This window comes from Takifugu flavidus, chromosome 9 (assembly GCF_003711565.1).
Source record: "Takifugu flavidus isolate HTHZ2018 chromosome 9, ASM371156v2, whole genome shotgun sequence".
NCBI classification, from domain to species: Eukaryota; Metazoa; Chordata; class Actinopteri; order Tetraodontiformes; family Tetraodontidae; genus Takifugu; species Takifugu flavidus.
In genome coordinates, this window is record NC_079528.1 from 7,047,116 (window position 1) to 7,069,432 (window position 22,317).

A 22,317-nucleotide genomic window follows, 5' to 3' on the forward strand; every position below is an offset into this window, starting at 1 on the left:
GCAGGTCTTATTTGGCCACATTGCTATGGCATTTCTCCTGTTCATTCCCAGCGGCACAGAACGCTGATAAGCAACACCTTCAAGTTTAAGTGTGTCTAAAACCACAGGTAGCTCTTTGTTTGGTTGTTGCTTTTCCTTTGCAAATCCCTAAATTGCTGGATTCACTCCGGTGGAGCTCCTGACAACGAAGGAGGAGAAGCATGGCTTTGAATGAAGCGGAGATCGAGTAAAGCTTCTCAGATTCACGTTTTGTCGCTTGGCGGTGTCTGTGTGAACGATTTGCTGATATTTACAGGGATGGAGCAAACATCAGCAGCTTTCTTCACATTTATACAAAGAAGCGCTTGTGGTTTTCCTGAGAATGTTTCAAGTGCTGTGAGAAAAGCATGTCCCAGCACTGTCTGCTGGTTGTAGAGTACAAAGCCACAATTGCTCAAAAAGACCACGCGTTGTGTGCATGACTTGCAGTCAGCTAATAAATGGCAGAATGGCTTCATAAAAGGAGGCTGTGCTTGCCTTCAGGTTAGAGAAGCTGAATGGTGAGAGCGAGGTTGTAAGTTTATATGAAGTCCATATAAGCTGTGAGAAAGTGCATGTGTGAAGTAAAGGCCCCAAAGTCTTTTTACTTGCTATTGAAGATCCTCCTGGGGAAAAGGGAAAATCAATAAAGTTGGTCGCAATGGGCAGATCCACTGTGTTTGCAGTCTCAAGTATTTGACCTACAGGTCAAGAAAGAAACTGGAGATGTGTAATTTTTAAATACCACACAGTGATCAAAGTGATGCAGATTAGCTTCCGTATTCAGAATGTCAGGTCAAGTTTGAGCTGCCTGATAATATTTATTGGTTTTGAGCACAGCCTTAAGCAAAAGTATTCTGACCATGAGGTAAATCAGTTCAAAAGGTGAATCTATTTTTAGACTTTATTGTTTTTGAAGCCACCCACACAATGTATAAAACTAAAATGATACTTTTCTTTCATACATTTTGTTTTACTGATGTTATTAATTTCCTCATATATGGTGTAATCAAGGTATACACCTATTATCGTGTGATTTGGTTTTTCATAAAAAAAACTTGGTTAATTCTTTATGAGACATTAAAAATGCAGCTTTTCCTGTATTCCTTCAGTTCACACACTGGTTTCCACAGCAGATGGAGTTTGGCTCAGTTGTCCTGCCGATGTTGGCATCCAGACTCAGCAGCCCTGATTATTTTATCCATTTATGGGAGTTGCTCAGCATAATTAAAAAGAGGAATAGGAATTCTCGGAACTGTTGTTCATCCGCTGTTTTTAAGGTAAAAGTATTGTCCTTGCTCACATTTTGCAGATGCGTGAGTACACACTCATCAGGATTCTGCAGATTTAATCTCTTTTTCCCACCTTGCTTTTATTGCTGTGCAGTAAAGTTTAACTGTGGTGCTGATTTTTCTCTTTGTGAGAGCAGTATAAACTTTATGGTAGGATTTTTGAACGACACCGAGATTAATTAAATCTGGCTCATACTCGAGTTTCTGTTGACAAAGTTTGGCTTTCTTTACGTTGTTCTTTTAGTTTATTGCTAACTACCTTGTTTTTTCCAAGCTGTTGAGACAAAAGGAATAAAAAGTAAAATCCAGTGTAAGGATTTTTTTCCTGCCAACTTTCCACTCAACACATAGAAACTAAACTAAAAAAAAACAAAATCAATAAAGAAATAACTTCCAGAAAGTACAATTTCAAGACAATTATTCGCTATCCTCTTCTCAACTGTGAGTGTTTTTGTTCAAACTCAAACTCCCAGGCTCAAATTGCTTTTGCTCTAAAGATATTGTTTTCTGAAGATAAAAGGAGAATTTTTGTGTCTCCAATGATGAACACAGAACTTCAGGCAGATAAATATGTGGGCCTTTACTCAGCCACCACATCTGTGTGGGAATTTGTTGTTTTTAAAACCCCCAAATTCTCCTTTGTGATACGCACTCCACCATCCCTGGATAGTTCTCCAGATGACCCATAAACAGCAGCAATCTGCCATCATGTGTAACTAATAAAATCTTTGGCATTGGCACAAAAGGCCATTTACAATTTTCATGGCTGAGGTGCTGTGAGATTAACTTGGATTCTTCTTATAACCACATAATATGATTTCACGTGATTTCTTTCAACACTTCCATCTCATAAATTGTGAGCCTTACTTTTATTGTGACTTCCATGGGAGACACAGGGAATGCTAAGCTTTCGCTAGTCTTTGTTTATGTCACCGCATCCAACCATCTTAGGTAATGGTTTGATTTAAAAATTCATATTTAGTCTCTAAAATAATTGTCAGATTCTTTTTTCCTTTGAAAAACGTTATAAAGGTCAAGTTACATAGTTCTCACACGGTTATGCTGGCTTTTGTGCTTTAAAAGAATTCCAAATATTTGCATCCAAAAAGAAAATAATAGGCATTATTTTAGTGTGAATGCACCAGTAGAAAGAAAGGAGGGGCATTCTAGATGGATGGATGCAAAACAGCTTAAATACCAGGCTGTGCAGGAGATTTGTGGAAAGGAGAATCAGCTGAGGCATCAGCTGGTGTTGCCTGGCTTTGAGGTTAATTAACTGAACGTGTGAGCCCAACCTGTCTCCTGACCAGAACCAACCAAACGCTAAATAACCCAGACTGGCGTCTCCCTGTCAGCTCTTAAAAAACATTTAAGCTGCAAGTTTGGGTAAATGTAAGCAATGACTCAAGATGAAAACACCCCTCTAAATGGTGACTCGACATGAATGTTTAGATTTTCACCAAGAACAAAAGCCAATCGTGTGACCCGACTCATCTGCTCTTCCTGAAGAATGCAGCAACAGGAACAGCAACCTTCACTAAACCTAGAATAGGTTGGTTAAAAAAAACACCTGACAAAAGCATCATTTGTAATCACCTGCTATTTATCTAAAAAGACATGGTGACAGAATGTACAGCATCTTTTCCTGTTTAAACACTTCCTATGCATACACCCAGCTGTGCAGGCAGCTGTATCATGGTGACAGCTAGCACACATTCTGCTTGGTATGCAACTCTAATTTCCCTGTGAACTGCCTATTTTGTGAAACACCATTAAGATTCACAGTGTATCCCTGGGTTGGCTTTAAGTGCAAAATGATTTAGAATTACATTATGCAAATGATGTTATTAGGTGTCAGTGAACCCAATTAATGATACCTGATCATCAGGATTGAGCCCTCTATGATTGTTGTGCTTTTAACTGCAGAAAGACAGAGATCAGTGTTGCTGTGTGGCATGTTTACTAAGTCAACCTCACCTTTAAGATGGCTTTTCAACAGTGCCCTGCTTCAAAGGGGCAGCCATTGGACGTGTAAGACTCCATTAACTATTCCTCAGTTTTGCGCTGTTCACAGTAGCATAATGGGTAATGACCGCTGTGGAAGTGAAATGACGTGAAGGGCAGTGGTTTGAAAACATTCATAGCTGTATTGCCTTGTTTCTTAGGAACTTTTTCAAAAGGGAGGTTTAAAATGGGTCCAAACAGCTGAGGCCTAAGCCTGGCGCAGCCTTAATCACCTCTTCAAATATGCTGGATCGCATCCAAATAGGAGCCTCTCGAGCTTTCCTGTATTCTCCCAGAATAATTATGTTTTAAAAAAAAAAACAAAAAAAACCCCACACTAATTAGCTATTAACCTGATAATTAATGCCTCTAATGGCTTCCATCAATTTAGCATTTTATGGAAATATTCAGTCATTACCTTCAGAAAACTTGCTGCTGACAGAATCTCTGATGCAAACAGGCAGAAGAGGTTGACGGAAGCGTTACTTTAAGGTGCAGCAGCAATAACAATGATGTGACTCCTTGTTTTACCTTCGGGTTGTTGCACTTATGTTGCTCAGGTTATTAGAGTTCAATTAAAAAAAGAACTTAAGGTGAACATTTATTTGGATGATAATGTTATTAGGCAACTGTTGGGTGGTTAGGCCCAGGCCACTGAGAGCTTTGTTATTTAGCCTAAATTGGTATTGTCAAGTTTGCAGAGTGAGTCTTTAACCCGAGACTTCGTTTTGACCCAGTTCTATTATAGAAAGTGCCAAAATGAAGACAAAATACTAAATTTGGCTGTATAGATGACTTTTCAATACCTCATTAGTGTTAATGTGCACTTAACCTCCATTTGCTCCCGCAGGCTGCTAAATGGTTTGTGGATGAAAGCTGGAGTCGTTAAGGGGAGCTCTCACTTGTGACTGCGGGAACCCTGGAACGGCAGAAGCGCTGCTTTCATAAACATACATTGTACATGCAGCATCACCACAGGCTGTGCAATGAAGACAAACTGAGGCAATTACAGCACATATAACTACAATTATGCAGTTCTGACCTTTGCAGACAGTGGTAGTGTCCAGTAATCACCGTGAGAATATCTGGAGGGAATACAAGTGCTCAGATATACAGTTATAGGCTGATATGTAGATGCTGACATTGGATTTTTCAAATATATAAAATTTGGCCGAGAGATTTCCAGCTTTATTGCAAAAAAATGTAGAAGACTTACAACGTACTTCCTTATTTTGAGAGGGGCAAACATATTTGGAGAAATTATTATGAATACAACACTTAAGACTTGGATGGCTGTGCTTTGCAGTCAATACCTGCAGCTCACAGACATGGTCCAGAATTACAACATCGTCAGTTCTGCCGGGTTTGACTGAATAAAAGCAAAACGAGTGGAGATTTATATTTCTCAGAATGAATCGATTCATCAATAAACCCTGGTGAGCTCTTCCCATTGGAAGCCATATACACGTGTTGGGTGGTGTAATTTGACAGTCGAATGCCACGTTTTCATAATTCAAGGTGAGCAGTCCAGCCCGATCTTGGGATATTTTGATTTCCAGCCAGCTCATGAATCTCGACCTTAATAATAACAGCTCTTCTTCTTTAAGACTCTTGAAGGAATCGGTGGTTTTCTTCACCAGGGAACTTGTTATTCTATGGCCATCCAAAATGTTCAGTATTGCTGAACTGTGAGTGCTCATGGTGCTCATGTATGTATGTATGTATGTGTGTGTGTGTGTGTGTGTATGTATGTATGTATGTATGTGTGTGTGTGTGTGTGTGTGTGTGTGTGTGTGTGTGTGTGCGCGCGCGTGCGTGCGTGTGTGTGTGTGTGTGTGTGTGTGTGTGTGGTAATAATCTCCTTAATATTATGCATCCTGACCAATTCAACATTTCTGGCATCATTTCTCTACAGCGTTTATCTTGTTATATAGGGGAAAAGGCCAAAACAAATGATTAAACAGTCAGCAGTCTCTCCTCTCCTCTCCTCTCCTCTCCTCTCCTCTCCTCTCCTCTCCTCTCCTACCACTATGTGAGCCTGGTCCTGCTCAAGGTTTCTTCCTGTTGGAAATCAGGTTATTGGTTTCTGTAAGCGGCTCGAGATGATCTTGATTGTGACAGAAGCGAATTGAACTGAAAATTGATAGCGTATTCTATAAAAAGGTTATATCCCATTTTTTTTAGGAACACTTCATTTACAGCTACATTTATTTGACTTCAGTCTTTCAATTTACTGAACACAAATTCTGAGAGATGGCTTTGCCATCATTCTAACCCTGATTAATATATGGACAATTACTTTATACTTCTTGGGATTTTTGAACCTTCATTTCCCCTGGACTTTACAGTGAGGAGCTTGCCATCTAAAACTCTGCTTCTAAGCCTTTTGGGATTGAACTGCTCTGATATCCCAACTCATTAGACAGGGTGTATGTCACCAAATAGCAAGCAGATAACAGCAGTGCATCCCTGTGCAGCCAGATAACAGATTAAGGAGAAGATAGGCCTTAGTGTAAACTTGTTGTGTGCATTGTTGTGATGACATAATTCATTATCCCTCATCCATTCCATGAGGGTGTTATCAGTTCCATTCAGATATCTATCCGAAAGCATAAAATGTGATTACACTGAGCTTTGAACTTAGGAAAGTGTACTGTATTGAATCCTTTGTTCTGAGAGAGGCACATCATCAATGTTTCCTGTGGGCCTTATTGAATAAAATGTGTAAACCATAAGTGTATTGTCCAAATTTATTCCCAATCCAAAGTGTCAATAATCTATTTGTAAAAGGGAATCACCACCTATGGATTTAAAAAGAAAAGGCAAGTAGTCCAGATCCCAGCAGATAAACCTTTAAAATCCAATGCAGATTTTCAGCGAGTGCAAAACGCTGTTCCAGAGAAGTGGGCACTCCTAGAATTCTTACCAGGTAGTTATTTTCCATCTTGAGGAAAAAGACTACGCTCGGAGTTGACTTGTAAAAGGATTCCGTTTCAATTACAGTGATGCCGACCCTTTGAAATGGCTGCATACGCTGAAAGACGGCAGAAGGATTCAGAGCAGAAAAAACCCCAGGAAAGTCATGAGGGTAAAAGGAGTTCAGCTGGTCGATCAATGGAACGTTAATGAGCCCCCAATGTGTCTCTAACTTAGCAACCTTCTTTGTTCTCAGCAGGAACTATAGAAATATAGTGTTGTGGACGGTTTGCTTTAAGTTCTCTCTGAGAGTGGGTGAAACCGTCCTGCAAGGATGCCAATATTATTTTCTGAATCTTTAAATGAGGTCTAACAACAGGTTCTCATCAGCACAGCTCCCTTTTTATGCTTCACTGTCTAACTCCCCAGTTTAATGGCTTAAGATCTTTATCTTCTTCCTCACCAATATCTTCATCTTGATTTGGAATTTCTATTTTTTTCCCAAATACAAATGTGAATACCACTGGGAGCAAAATTAATGATCAATGACTCTTGTTGAGACCATCAGAGTCCCATTGCCTCACTTTTGAAGACTGAAAAAGGGGGCGATAGCGTGTTTGAGATTAAGTCCAACATTTAGTGAGTATTTGATGAGATGGAATTCAGACATTAAAAAAAGAGAACTGAACAACTTTTGGCAAAGGTGTCTCGAGGGATGAAAAAGCAAATTAAAGCCATTTTTAATAAGATCTTTATTAACAATCCATTTAAAATTCTTTGTTGAAAATGTTGGACCTGAGCAGCTGCTCAGCTAACAAGTTTCCTTTTGTGGATTTATTGAGTCTTTGCTTTGAATTTTCCATTTTCAAATTCCCTGCTTCCTATTAAAGTGCATCTTTACCTATTTCTTTTTAGATTTTTACTTATTGTTTTGGGAAAGATATTTTGACTTGCATTACAAAAACATAAACAAAGGTTTTTTGACTGACTCTGCTCTTACCCCTGGAATCTTCTGGTCTCTATATACATATGTTCAACTTATGGCCCATTTCTAAAGCCCAAGTCTTCAGGGAGAAGCCTGCCTGAGGCCCAGAGGCTGCATAAATTTCAACAGTTATTACATAATCAAGCCGGTCAGATGTACTTTACTGTGGCCCAGAACAATGCAATCACACTTGGCCTCAGCGACACTGAACTGTGGTCTGCAGTGCCACGAAAGCCGCTTCCTTCATTGTTGTGTGCTCTGCAAACCACATTACTCCCAAAACAGGCTGTAACATCTACTATCTAGCCCTGATCAATGCTACCTTCCCTCCCTTCCTTTGAAAACCACTTGTTAAAGCCTCAAGTCACATTCTGCAACCACCTTCTTGTAGCATGACAGGATTAGCTCATAAAGCTTGTTGACCCTCAACCTTAAGGTCTGTGAATCTTCGGATCAGACTGGGCCATCTGCCAATGAGCAGTCAGAAGGAAAGAAAGAGATGTACCAACATTTGAACCAGGGTTGATTTAAAACTGCAGCCCCCTACACCCCCCCCCCCCCCTCCAAAAAAGATGTGTTCTTCGAAAGGTATGAAAGTGGTTGTGACTTTGACAGTTTAACAACCCACATGGAGTTCAATCAAGACGTGGAGTAAAGGAGGTCACGCTTCAGAAAGCTGGTGCGGTTTGAAAAGTCAGGAGACACAGCTTCATTCTGTTGCCTTCAATTGACCCTCAAAGTGGAAAGAAAAAAAAAAAAGAAATATGATCCAGTGGAAATGTCTGACCTCGCTTCACATAGAGGAGACGCTCATACATCACCACAGCGAGCGAAGCCAAACAGACCAATCGGTTTAATTTGCTGAATAAAACACATCCACAATAAAACACTTTAACTAAGACCTGCAGTCAAAAACAGATCGCCTGCATGTAAACCTGTATAAAACAGGAAATAATCCTGGTCCTGCTCAAGGTTGCTTCCTGTTAAACTACAGTTTTTCATTGCTACTGTCACTTACTGGGGGTCAGGCCCTGTGTGTCAGTAAAGCCCCTGTAGAGAATTTTGACTGTAATGGATATTATAGAAATAAAGGTAAATTGAATTTAAAGTGGGGTACCCTTTAATGTGGTAGGCAGATAACAGATTTGATTGTGTGTGTGTGTGCGTGTGTGTGTGTGTCTGTGTGTGTGTGTGTGTGTGTGTGTGCGCGCGCGCGTGTGTGATAAAAACCCATGTACTGAGGAGAACAACAGTGACAGAAACAGATGGGAGTTGGCAGCAGTTAGCGCTCTGCTTTGAGTGGGAAGGTGGTGGAGAGCAAAGGGAGGGGTGAGATGGTGGAGAGAAATGTTATTGTTGAGGTATGAACTTCTAAGACATGAGCCGTAACAATGTTTGAAATGGTTTTTTTTATTGGTGGGAAGAATGCAGCTATTTCCTTTTGTTCCACCAGCTGATTTTGATTGTTTGAGTTGATTTACATGCAGGCAGGTGATTTTGTTGGATCCATTGTGTTCTAAGATGTGGCCGCTACTTGGTGAAGGGGGAAATTCTCCGACAAATAAAGTTGTCATGTTGACAAATGCTCTAAGCAGCTTCAAGAGGAATAAATCATACAAACAGCACTGATGGAGCCATAATAGAAGTGCAGTGCTTGACTCTGCATTTTGTTCCTGTCATGTGCATCTCCCAGGTGTTAATATGTGGAGCGCTGAATGTGAGATCAGGCTTCAAGTGTTTGCTGTCATTTATAATTTAAGTGTCAAAACAAAAAGGAATGTTCAAGAAGTTTTGCAGTCTTAAGGTAGTGATATTCAGTATGTGCACATTTCATTTCTTTAGAACATGTTAACAACTTTAATTGTATTTTTGAGATACACATTTTGCCACAGATTAATTGCAACAATCAAAATTGAAACAACATTTTTTGAAAGGTTTAACGAATATTTTTCCAATGGAAAATCTATATTTTACTTTCCTTTTAGAGACGTCCTACCAGAGAATAGAATCCAATTTTGCCAATGACGTGATGCTCAAGTGCAATTACGTCCCAAACAAATGTTTGTAGATGCAGTAATGTTGCCATATGTGGCTTATACATTTTGCAGTAGCATTGTGAAGCGTTGTACAAACTGGAATGTTGGCTGAAGATTGAATTTGTCTGGAAACCAAAGGAATAAAGGATAGTTTCCCAGGAGAAACCACAGGGAAAATATAATAGATGCTCCAATATCCCCTGTAAACAGCTAGAAGATCGTTAAAAGGGATCCAAGTCCAGGAAACACCAGGAGGTCTCTTATGATGGTCCTGCAGCTCGTAGTAACTCTGAGAACACGTCTCTAATTGCCATTCTTTTCAAATTTGAGGAATCTTTCCACTGGGGGTGCTGCAAGCTAATACTTTTTAATGTTCCTCCAGAGGTTTTAACCCACACCAGGCAGGGAAAAAAATCATCCCACATGAAAAATGCTAAAATCACAGAGTAGATATTTTCCCTGTTTTTTTATATAAAACTCTGTGTGACCCAAATGAGAATGTTGGTTGCTGCTAGGACTTTTGCAATTGTTCAAATTTATTGCATCCAGATGGAAGCTGCTAAATGTCAGGACCATATATCTATCATATCTAACCATAAACGGTGTTTTAAATAAGTCTCTCCATCAAATAAAAAAACCCACCATGACAGTAGTTGGGATAGTGAGTTTTAAACCAACAGTGATGCGTACAAACTTCCCAAACCCCCCTGAAAACACAAACACACACACCAATATGTAAGGTTGAAATCATATTTGCCATTACCGGGCTCTGGTTCTTCCAGTTTCCTCTTAAATCTGCACAGCTTTGAAAGATTTGCTGACATCTTTCATGAAAGCATCATTGACTCGGAACTTTTTTTCCTCCCTGTAGTGCTTAGAGAGAGCCATTGTAAAAAAAATGTGAAGCACCATTAACATTCTCTCTTGCTCAGCTGGCGTCATCTCGGACCTGTGGATAGATTACTTAATTGGATCTGAGCTGAGGAGGAAAATGAGTGGGTAGTGATTTTAGCTTAGGCATGGTGGGGTTGAATGTTTCCCTTAGAGGGTGCCCACAATGCTGCAGTTTGTCTTGTCTTCTTGTGGATCTGAGCATCACCATGGTTATGTTGTTTATCGGGAAAAGCATCTATAGTTCCTATAAAGCAATTTTTCAGATATGAAGTACACAAAAAGACCATATTTGGTAAATGGTGCAGTGCGTGATTGCTGCTTATATTCACTTAATGAATTAGTGCAGCTTTGAAAAAGATGCATGATCCTCTCATTTATCTAATGTTCCACTGGATATAGATTATATCTCGTCAATTCAAAGAGCCTTCGCAGATAAAGTGGCTGAATTGTGGGAATGAAGGGACTAAAACTGAATTTTAAATGGATACAGATGGCTGGATGTTGAAAATGCATGGTTTCCTTACAGCACTCCACTTCAAGAATTTCAATTATTGCTGTAATTAGGAGAATCTGCTGGGATTGTTGGTGTCTTTACAGCCTGAGACTCACAAATACACAGAATGTAAAGTTTTTACTCAAACAGGAAACCCCCAGACTCCTGAAAATGTCCTCAGCAAAACACTGTAAAATATGTAACATTTTACAGTATAATATGTGGTTGATGTGAAAGAGGGACAAGTGGTGGCTTTCACCTTCCCCAGTCAAGCCTCCAGGGCTTTGAACAGGCAACCTTGTGGCTTTATGGCAGGAAGTTGAAAAATGCATGGGAGTGCAGTGAAAATCTAGTTTAAAAAAAATATATATTATTATTAAAATTCATAATCCGTTGATTGCATAAATGCGCAAATGGAAAGGGATATGAATTTGGGGTAATTTACTACTAACTTAGTCCTGTGAAGTTTGTTGGAAAAACATAAATACGGGCAAGAGCCTAGAATATAGTGCAAAAAGAGTCTGGCGCACAGCAGAGGATAAAAACAAAAGTATAATCCCTTCGCTGCTAACGGTGTCACTCAAGGATTAGCGTGCCAAGGGAAAAAAAAAACCCACTAAATACTACGCGGATAAATTAAAAGCTCTCGGCAATGTTTTTGTCTCCAGTCATTTCAGAGGTATTGTTGCGTTGCAGCGGGGAGGTGTTTGCGCCTGAATAACAGTAATCTCAACTTCAGAAAGCCTCCTATCATCTGCTTTGAGCCGCCGGGACCCGTGATGACAGAATGAATCGGTGGATCAAAGATGAAGGCAGAAGATTGCCTGCTATTTTCTGAGTCGAGGACATTGACCGGGTGGATTACTGGACAAGAGTTGTGGCCATTCGCCGATGATGAGGGTTAAACTACAAGAGAGGAGGACTTTTCACGGATGGATAAATACTCGACAAACACACGCACAAAAGGCACACACCGGAATCAAATCTTGTTCCCGATTTTACCTTTGTGTCCAGACGTCCACCATCCAGGAAGATAATCCAAACGAGAATAAAGGTGAAGGCGGAGAGGCAACACTTCGCAACAAACTATTAGTGACGATAATCTCCGGTCAAATCCACGGCTCACGCAGTGCGCGATGCGACGAGGGGGCAGAGAGGTGTCTTCGGGAGAAGTTTGCAGCTCGAAGCGAGTGGAAGCCGTTAATCCCGTCCCAAAATCTCATCAAGGTGCACTAACTGTGGACAGATGGAGAAGGAGTTCAGCACCGCGGCGCAGTGGACAGCTCCGACGGCGCAGCGATCTCACCTCGGCTGCCTCTCGGGTCTTTGTGTGCGCCACCGAGATAGGAGCCACCAGCCCCAACCTCACCTACTGGCTCAGTCCCGACCGGATTTACATACAATCACGGGGGGAGGAAGGGATAGAGGAGAAGGAGGGACGGACCAATCACGAATATCCCGTAGCAGACGAAATATGAAGCGGCTCAATCCCGTGCGTCAGGCGGAACTGCCCTTGACCAAAGGAATGAAATAAATGGAGGGAGAGAGATAGAGAGCTTGTGCGCGCGCGCGTGTGTGAGTCTGTGTTGGGTTTCTTTATGGATGCACTTTTACCCAGTCGCACACAAAAAGTGACACATCCCAATCCATTGTGCAGCCAGAGGTGGTCACTTTCAGGCACAGATGGCAACTAAAGTCAGCCTCTATACAAAGTTCATTAATTCATTTGCATTATTAATTTATAAATATTAACCTTGTGCAAAAACTGAAATGCTGCATGAATGGAACCTGAAAAAAATTCAAGAACACATCCTGGGACATAGCGCAAGAAGCATTCAAATATTTATTTGATGCTCAATAACAAATGAAAAAAAAAAAAACATAATTAAATCATTTTTAAAAATTAATAAAAACTGTGAAGCTAGAAGGCCACTATTTCCACATGCATTTCAAAATAGTTCTTACCACACTGAATGGAATTGAGTTTGTAAAGTTTGGTAAGTGCACTACACAGTGCAGTCATCACCCCAGAAGACAATCTTTAGCTACGCTGTATCGGCTCAGTTCCTTTTAAGATGCATATATGTGTATGATGCATTATTAACAGCATCAGGAGTCTGTCCCTCAAGCAGAGACAGCTGTCGGTTCATTTTTCTTCTGAGTTATTTGTGCACTTGTTCCAGTTTAGCCCCCCTCTCTCTATAATTTGCATTACTAATAAATGTATTTAAATTCTGTGTATCAAATGGTTTCATCCTTTCTGAGGAAGCTCAAACTGGACTCGAGCGAGAAGACTTCTCAACACCACCATGAACCTGAACACAAAGCAGGTCATATGTCAGCGTCTTCAGGAATAGTCATAAATAACACATCTGTACTTGTCACCACTCATCACCCTCCGTTTTCCTTTTCGCGCGTCAACCCAGCACCCACAGGATGGATTTAAGCATTCTTGCAAAATGTTGCATTTTAGAATGATTCATCCTTGGCTCCAATTTGCATTTGTATCGAGGTGCATTCTGGTGTCATAAATTTGAGTTTCAGGTTGTCATTTGTGTTAATAGCTCCATTTTCGCAGCAGCTAAATTGTTGTTTCTTGTAAAAAGAAGGTGTTTATTGCTTAATAGGCAATTTTATGTTAAATGTATTTCAGGTTTCTATTTTTTTTACATCTAATTTCTTGTGACTGTTATTGTTTCTGGTCTATAATCGCTTTCAATGTTTAATCTTTGGTACATTTTAATTTCCTCGCAGTTCCATTGCCTCATATACGTTCTGTCTGTTGATCTTCTCCTTTTTATATACATCCACTTCCTTTGTTGCCATCCTTTGCAATTCTCAAGCATCTCACCTGTGTCCTGGCGGCCCCACCCCCATGTGCATGTATATCATGGTGCCATCTTACAGCATTTCTTCCTGTTTTTATTACTTTTTCCTTATTACTTTTAGGTTTTTGGATGGTCACTGTGCTTTGAACCCTGTTTGCTTTCAGGCTGATTGCTTGGCTTTTGACCATATGTGCATTTGACCTGTGAGTTTGCCTCAATCCAATAAACCTTTGAATGTAATCTGCTGTGTTTCATGTTGGCCCAAACCCCATTTCCATCGTCAGTGTAACATAACTTCAGGGTATTAAATTGCTATTTACTCAAGATCTTAACATCTATTTTGCACAAAAGACCTGGGGTATAAATTTTATTCCTGGAGAATAATTTCAGCTAAAATAAAAATCCCCAAGGAGTAGAGACAAATCATCGTTTGCATAAATCCAATACTGCCTCAGCTTTTCACTCCATTAAACTGGTGGAACCTCAACCCAAATTTATCCAGGTTGTCTTGTGGGAGGAAAAACAACGTACTTATCTGACACACTGGGACTGACTGAGGGCAATACCACTATTTTCAAACAGATGTGTTGCTGATTCAGCCAAATGGGTCAACAGAATTCATGAAGGCAAACAAAAAGAACGATGCTCTGAGATTTCCCCCATGAATCCAGAGAGCTTATCATCACGTTCCTTTTCCTTTTCCTTGACCCTTACATCCCTTTTGTCATATGGGTGATGAAAGAATGCACCAAATGAGTTGCCAGCTCATTGCAGGGCCCTACGTGAGCAGTTGGAGATTTAGTTCCTTGCTCAAGGATACCTCAGTGGTGCTGTGACACCTTCCCCCACCAACAGAACTTCAAGTTTTGTCTGCACTGGGGCTTGATTGTCCAAACTGGGTCTTGAACAAAGAACCCACTGTTTCTGGACCCAGTCCCCTCTAGACTGAGCTACCACCATGCCTACATCACCACATCCGCACATCTGTGTTTATAATCTACTCATATGAATAATCTGTCATCTGAATGCTGATGACGTGCTGTAATTGATCACGACAATGAATCACAGTGTGCATGCCAGACAACAGAGAGGGGGAAAATGGACTTTGTCAGACGTTCTGGCAGATTTGCGATTAAGGTGGGGATTCAAACATGCGTGTATGCCGTTTCATGTATGTGCATTTATACCATCCAACAACAGTGAGAATAATGGGTGTGTGTCCGCGTGAGTTGGTACATGCTGGAGACGGTAATTGGTTGTGACGTGTGATATAGGGAGTGTCAGCAGAAGCAGCGAGCTCACACAGATGTGATGTGGCCAGTTTCACATCCCATTATCCAGTAAACTGCACCACGTCGCGCGAGGCTCCAGATTGCAACGTCAACCCCGTGTACGTTCACTGACTGCTGTGTTAAGACTAAGCATATGGCTCCCACTCTGTTCGAAACAGAATGACATTAGATAGGATCTATCTTCCCCAACTACTTTCCTTTTAACCTCTGTGAATTAATGCAGCAGTTGGGCTGAATCACCTCCACCACCTGCACTCTGAAGGATTCAACAACAAATCTCATTTTACAAAAGAAAAGACATGAAGGAGTAGAATAGATTTCTTAAAAAGCAATTTTCAGGTGGACATTCTGTATGCCGAGTTTCAGCAAGATGTTTTAAGTTCCAACATGAATGCTGAGAAAGTCTGAGCAGTATTGATTGTGCCGCTGCATGTCACGGATCACATCAGGGCATAACGCAACGCTGACCAATAATTTATTTGGCTCTAAATGCCCTTTACAGCCGTCAAATGTCACATTTAGGTACTATAGAACACCCACTGCTTACATAGCAGAGATGGAGATTAAACAGAGATCACACTGTCAACGCTCCGTGTCAGTCAAATGACTGTCAAACAAGAGTTATTTCCTGCTATCAGAGGAGCCTCCAGTGATGTCTAAATGTCACGCAGTCAAGTTCAGATTTGGAAGAGTGACATCGGATCTGACAATGTGCACCAAAATTTGTAATACATTTTCAAATATCCCTACAGACCCAAAGAATACGATTCTTTTGTATTGCCAGTAAGCAGCACTGTTAAATTATTTCATTTTATCATATGATACGGTTGCTTTTTGAACTATTCTACTCCACTGTTCTATTGATTTTTGGCCCCAGTAGGTAACAACATAATCAAAGTGAGACTGGTTGATCATGTAATACATCATTTAATAGTCACATTTCTGGTCTAAAGTGCCATTATTGCCAGTTTCTTCTTTCTTTCTTTCCTTCTTTTTTCCTGATTTGGATGAATCCCTGCCACATTAGGGAGGCCGTGTTCACAATAACCTCAGCACTTTGTCAAATGGAGGCAGCCATCTCATTCATTTCCATGACAGTGCATTAATGCAGAGATTCCATACTTTGCTTCCTAAATGTGTTCTTTATGCAAAATGTGGAACGATTTGAATCCTGCGTTCCTCATCCACAACTCTGATCAATGAGCAACATGCACCAGCACATGTCGGATACAATACAGCGTGTAACTGATGGCGTGTAGTTCATTTGTTTATCTGACTATTATCACGCAGAGGATAAAAGGGCCGTTGCTGTGGTAACTCAAGAGTTCCAGTCCAAATCTGTTTTTTTTGCGGACGTTCCTCTCCTCACATCGACATGCTCTCACACCAACTCAAAAGTGACCCTTACAACTCCAGACTTTTACATCAGCTGACAAGAACAGAGTAAAAGACTGCAGCATTTCCATGATTACACCTGTAGTGCCCTGCTTTGTGCTTCAGCATGCTCTCCCACGACTTGCTCGCCGTTGTCGGTTGGGGAAATATCTTGAAAATGGCTGGAAGCCTTTGATAAGTCGGTCCAGATGGAAGGACGGACCGCTCTGCTGGTTCCTTTTTAATGCAGGAAGCCATAGCGCCTTTTGTCTGTAGCGCTGATGATGGAGTCCAAACATCGATCCCATTTCATAAGATGGAAACCCAAATAGCTCTCCAAGAGAGAGGTGCCACAGTGCTGCTTCAAGGCTGCCTCTTTCATTGGGAGCCAGTACAAATATAATTGCATGCTTCTCACTGTGTCCTGAATTGTACTTGGGCAAATAAATTTGTGATCAGTAGATTTAAAACAACAACCTGAGCGCCACCCACTAATTTAAATGATCATTTTTGTACTTTCTATGACACTGTTTGGCATGAACATGTGTAAAAAGGGGCGGGGTTCCAAACATCTTAGTAACACTACTCCCAGAGGTTCCACACCAAAAAGTGGATCACCGCTAATCAAAACTTTTTTGGTGATGCTACAAATTAGCATTGTAGCCTTTTGAAGTTCTTCTTAGCAAAGCTTTGTTCCCACGGGGAACAAACATGGAGACAGACATGAAACACCTCTTCGACCTTAAACAAGTACCTCCAGATTTAAATCAGGTCTCAGAATCAGACCATTGGCAAGGAGAAAACCAAACACTGATAACAATGTTTCTGCAGGCTTTTATCTTGTGGAGACATGGTTACTCTGGAATTAGACAGTCAAAATTAGATTACATGCATTCTCTTTAAAGAGCGGATTTGTAATTCTACTTTTAGAGGCAATAATGGCGTTGCAGAGATCTTTCTTCACCTGTGGATGGTGCATTAGGTTTTATCAATATTTCATTTCCTATGTTTTGAGAGGTTGGTTTATAGTTGGGTGAGAACCAGCGCTCCTCTTACAAGGCACTGATGATCACACAAAAGCCTAGACTTCTTTTGGAGCTGTCAAAAATGACCTTTCATAATTTGAGTTCTTTTCACTTAAAGCACACTTTAACAGTGTGTGAAAGCTGTTGAGGGAGTTCAAAACATGTCATTAAGCACCATTTAGTCTATCAGTGTGAAAGGAGAAAATATGTCAATGCACTTAAATATTAACCTGCTAATTAAATTAATATGGTGTGGTTGGTTTTTCTATTCAACATCATGGTTTAGAAATATTGGATACTTTTTTATAGCGGCACAGTGCAAAAATGAACAGCTAATCCCATGAGAGCTTGTTTATTTCTTCATATGGTCGGCTTCTGAAGTGGACTGACTAATGGACCGCTCACGTTTTGTGTTTGACTAAATGAAAAAGCTATCTGCCTGACGGTTGTGGATGAATCTTCATGTGAGTCATCGATTAATGAAAGCTTTTGCCCTGAAGAAGAACATCAGCGAATGTTTCCATCGCAGACATCCGCCAAGATGACGTGGATGCATGGGATGGCAGTCAACCCGGAAATGGACGAGAAACAGACTGGAAATGTTGGCTTGATGGAGGCCCAGATCTGTTTTCTTGATGTCTGTGCTTCCTTTCTGTTCCGTTTATCTCAGCGGGAATGACCGAGTGATGTAAGGTCCCAGTAACTCTCCAAAAAGGAGCTACAATAAGTGGACTTTTAAAGAATTAAGGAGGCAGAGTTGGAACGGTCACAAGAACTTTGGCTCGAAATGGGCCCATTTCCTCATCAATGCATTCATTATTACATGTTTAGAAATGTGCTCTTATTAAGTTTGACCTGGTATTCATTTAAACAAGTAGTTTAGCAGGTGATTGTAACCCACATGATGTTCAACATACTTATGAGGACTTCACACCAACTTTCAGTGACTGAACTCAGGGCTTTATGGTCAGTACACACTCATTACATCTGGACCCCCAGGTGGCTTATGAACAGACTAATTCCATGTTAGGTTGTTCATTTTTATTCCGTCCATATTGTGCTCAGATTCTATTATGCAAAGGAAGCAGACATGACAGATTGCTGCACAGACTGGGACTCTCTTTGTCTTTGCTCCTGGGGAAGTTCAACTTTGGATTTTCTTGAGGAGGGATGGTGAGGAATGATGCTATCCAGTCCAATAAACAGCAATTACACTGGGTATGTGCTGGTGTTCAATCAACTCAATTTGCCATATCAATTGTCCCATTTGAAATATTTCTTTGTAGACCCATTAATTACTGGTGTCACAAGAAATTGCAACAAATAAAACAAAAAATATCCCTTGAGGCACGTACCCGATTAGACTTCTTTTCTTCTCCAACCATTAAAATAACAAGTAAACAACCAATGACAGCACAATTATTATATTACACTCTATTACCTTTTTCTGCTTTCATTTTGGCATTTAAATCACAAAACCACCAATACGTTTACACTGTGGTTTACAACCCAAGCTACACTTTTGATGACAGCCATTTTTATGCGCAGCGTGACAATTTTTAGAGCAAAAGTTCTCTGCTCACTTCTGTTCACTGATGAAGGGACCCCGGGCAGAAGAAGCAGGAGCAACTCTGAAATGTCCAGAGCCACATTCTCGTCTCCAACACAGCTGAATGGCTGCATGGCGCTCTCTCCTATAGAAAAGATCGGAGAGTGTTTCACAATGCTCAAGGGTAATGTAGCTAAGAGTAAAGTGTGAAAGCAATCAAGGACTTTCTGAAGGAAAAAGAAATGGCATATTCTTCAATAATTAATTGATCATTGAGCTCAGCCGCAATGGAACAGCCGTTTGTTTTTTTTATAGGTAAATGATTACTGTAGGTAAAGAAAATGAACCTGTAAAAGCTACCGTGCCAGTTTCCTGTAAAGAAAATTGAAGTTCTTTGTAGATGAAATAAAATCTTATGTGTATTTCAAACCAAAGCAGTCAACTTCTGATGATTCTGTAAAATAAACTTCATAGATTAATAAGTTTTATGAAAGTAGCCAACTGGTAAATGTACTGAAAAGAATAGAAGTGAATGCAGATATTAATACATGTTTTATTCAACCTATATGCACTCTAATGCTTTGATTCCTTTTTTTTTTTCCGTTGGTCTGACATAGCTTGATCTTTTTTCTCTTCTGAAGCTTTGATTTCACCAAGTAGCAGACAATATCTGAAGAAAAACACCAGGCAGTAAAGTTCTACCTATACAGCCCGTCCTATCCTAAAATAACAATGTAGGTGTAGGTTGTGTGTTCAACCAGCTCATTAAACCCATATTTACATACTGTGACATGGTGAGCACTGGTTGCCATAGTAATGTTGGCTGCTGCAAATGAAGAATAAAGTAGCACTGTGTTTATAAGGTAAATGACTGTTACTTTAATTTCCGGCGTCATTAAAGGTGTGATGTACATGATTGGGCTGGTATTTTCTCAGCACACCTGATTCCTGGTCGTGTTTGTAAATGTCAAACGTGCTGTGGGTTCGTACTCCTTTAGGATCAGAGCAGAGAATCAAACAGATAGAAAAGCTTTAATCCGAAGACTTTTTAGTGTTAAACTGTCTCTAGCCTTTATTTTTTTAACCTTTTGTAACGATTCCTGCCTGACTTTGACAGCATTTGCACAGTACAGCAGATGAGGATGTGTGTGTTGTCCGAAGATGCAGATGCTGTAATCTTGTTTCCTGCTTGCAAATGGATGGATTTTTCTGTTCGTAATTATCATTTCAGTGAGGAAAACAGCTGTTGGCCTTTCTGCTACCCCCCCCCCCCCCCAATCCTTCCACGGGTAAGCTCACCCCCCCTCCACAAACTTCATCGGAATTGTTTCCTCACATCCGTGAAAGTGAGACTTCAATAAGCAGTGTTGTGCACGGAGGTGATTCGCGGAGATTTTGCCTCCAATCTTGTTCTAATCACAACTTCTTCCTCCTGTGAAAGCCTCTTCGAGCAGCTCCCCATCCCACAGGCACTACAGTATCACTTTATTGCTTCTCCATGCTGATCTTAAGCCTTACTCCAGGCGAGCTGCAGTTTTATCTTACATCAGCCACTGACGGCGCCTCCTCTGTTTACCAATAGATTACCCCCAGCCCCCTCTCTTATACCTTCTCTAACCCTGACAGTAAATGTTGGACATCAATATTAGTTTCATAATCCACTTTAGTGCCGAGCTGCTGTGTGATCTGAGACGTTGCACCCCTCGAGCTTGGCCATCTAATCCTCTCTGTTTAGACTGCCTAGTCTGTGATGCACAGGGTTTTGTTTTTGCAGCTCTCATGACACACCTGGATTGTGTGTTATCACACAGCAGATACCAGACAGTGAGTAATCTAAACCCCTATTGATAAGGCTGCTTAATTATATAATTTGCACCCACGTTAAGGCTCATTTCTAAAAGGGGGTATACAGTAAGCTGCCTGTTGAGGATTATTTATGCACTGCTTTTTCTTCCCCTTTTCTTGGCATGGAAAAGATGAAAAAAGTGAGAGCTGTTCCGCTTTTATGAAAGGCTCATGGGGCCACCTAGTGTTGATTGGGTGAAGCAACAAGATAGTGTGATGGCGGAAACCTTGCAAAATGTAAAAATTTGCATCAAATACACTATTGTGTGTCTCTCCTCTTGTCTTCTTAACCACTTCATCTCTTTCAGGGGTCGCGAAGAGGGTACAGAATGGGCGAAGGATGGGTCCACCCCCTGGGTGAGTTGACAGTTCTTCGCAGGTCCCTATATGAGCATTTGCGTGTTCGGTACCTTGCTCAAGGGTACCCGGCAGTACTCTGAAGGTGTTCTGGCACCGTCCCCTAGCACCAGAACACCTTCCAGGTGAACCAAGAACCCTCCACCTCTCAGCCCAGTTTTCATATGTATATAAAAAATCATCAAATCCAGTTTCAGCTATTACTATAACACTGTTATAACACCATAGCATGTCTTAAATAAGGGTATACATTGCACAACTCGTTTTAACAAGGTATAAAGTTCCCACTGAGTCTATGTATTTCATTTCTGTATTTATTCATGTTACCATTTAATTTCTTAAGATGACTGTGTACAATATTTAACATAAATGTGATTTGATGAACTGTATAGGCAGTGGAGTGCTCCATCCCGTTTCCATGTCCCTGTCCCTGCTTTGCCTCCCTCTGCCATGTGATTAGCTCCCATTAAGCATCCAATCCAAGCTGCTCAGCTTCCCAACACATTTAAAAGTCATAAAAAGAAGCAATCAACAGTCCTGGACCAGACCAAAACTCTCATTTGGAGGCTGCAACAAGGGCGTGCAGAGAATTCAAATGGTGACAGAGTAGTGCTTGACACAGTTTGGTGGGTGACCGGCGGAAGATCCAAATGACTTATGTGTCAAATGCCTACTCGTGTCCAAGAGATACCCAACGGGACATAAGTGGAGCCAGAGTCTCCCACAGGACTAGGGTCCAAACAATTTGGCTGGATGATTAGACTTTCTCCTACAGCCGGAGAACAATTTAAGCCACATTTGTCAGTGGTGATATAAGTGGACTGTAGCACACAGATTTCATGCAGGAAATGGCTGAGACGAAGTGCAGAGACGATGCACTGTCCTCTATAGTGGTAGAGAGTGCAAAGAGACAAAGACAAATGTCTGGTAAAAAGACACTGAGCTGACCCTTGGCTCACTTCTTCACTTTCACACATTTTCAGAGCTCCTAATGGTTAATGGTCCCATTATAGCCTTTTCAGATTTGCCTACAATATACTCATTTTTAAAGGAATGAAACATTTTAAGAGTTGGAGATACGTTAGTTTGGCTCATTTGTGTATATCTGGGTGTAATTTAGTTTGTTCACTATCTTGTGTAAGTATGCCACTAGATATGCAGCTGAGCAGACAGCGCACACAGTGAACAACATCCCTTTAATAAGCTCTAGCAAGAAGACTGGGTTCTCTAGGTCAGAGAGGAAATCAAGCTCTTAAAGTCAGAGAAAGTGAACAAAAATGAACTAAAAACCAGAGCAAAGCAGCATCCTGCAAAGGAAAAATTGGTATGCAGACAATTAATTCGCTCTGTTTTTAGGAAAATATTACATGAGGAAAATATCACACAGAGAATAAGCAATAAGTCGATGA

General features: G+C 40.8%; 1 protein-coding gene across 3 annotated transcripts in view; it reads right to left on the minus strand.

The window, feature by feature from the left end:
* Positions 1–12,165, minus strand: part of fstl5 (follistatin-like 5) — a 107,388-nt gene extending 95,223 nt beyond the window's left edge. For 2 of the 3 annotated variants that reach the window (XM_057043236.1, XM_057043235.1), the window contains exon 1: positions 11,641–12,165. In XM_057043236.1, the coding sequence (XP_056899216.1) occupies positions 11,641–11,663 (23 nt within the window). In that variant the 5' untranslated portion in view covers positions 11,664–12,165. The remainder of the gene's footprint in view (positions 1–11,640) is intronic. The other variant, XM_057043233.1, reaches the window with a different exon arrangement.
* Positions 12,166–22,317: the final 10,152 nt, after the last annotated feature.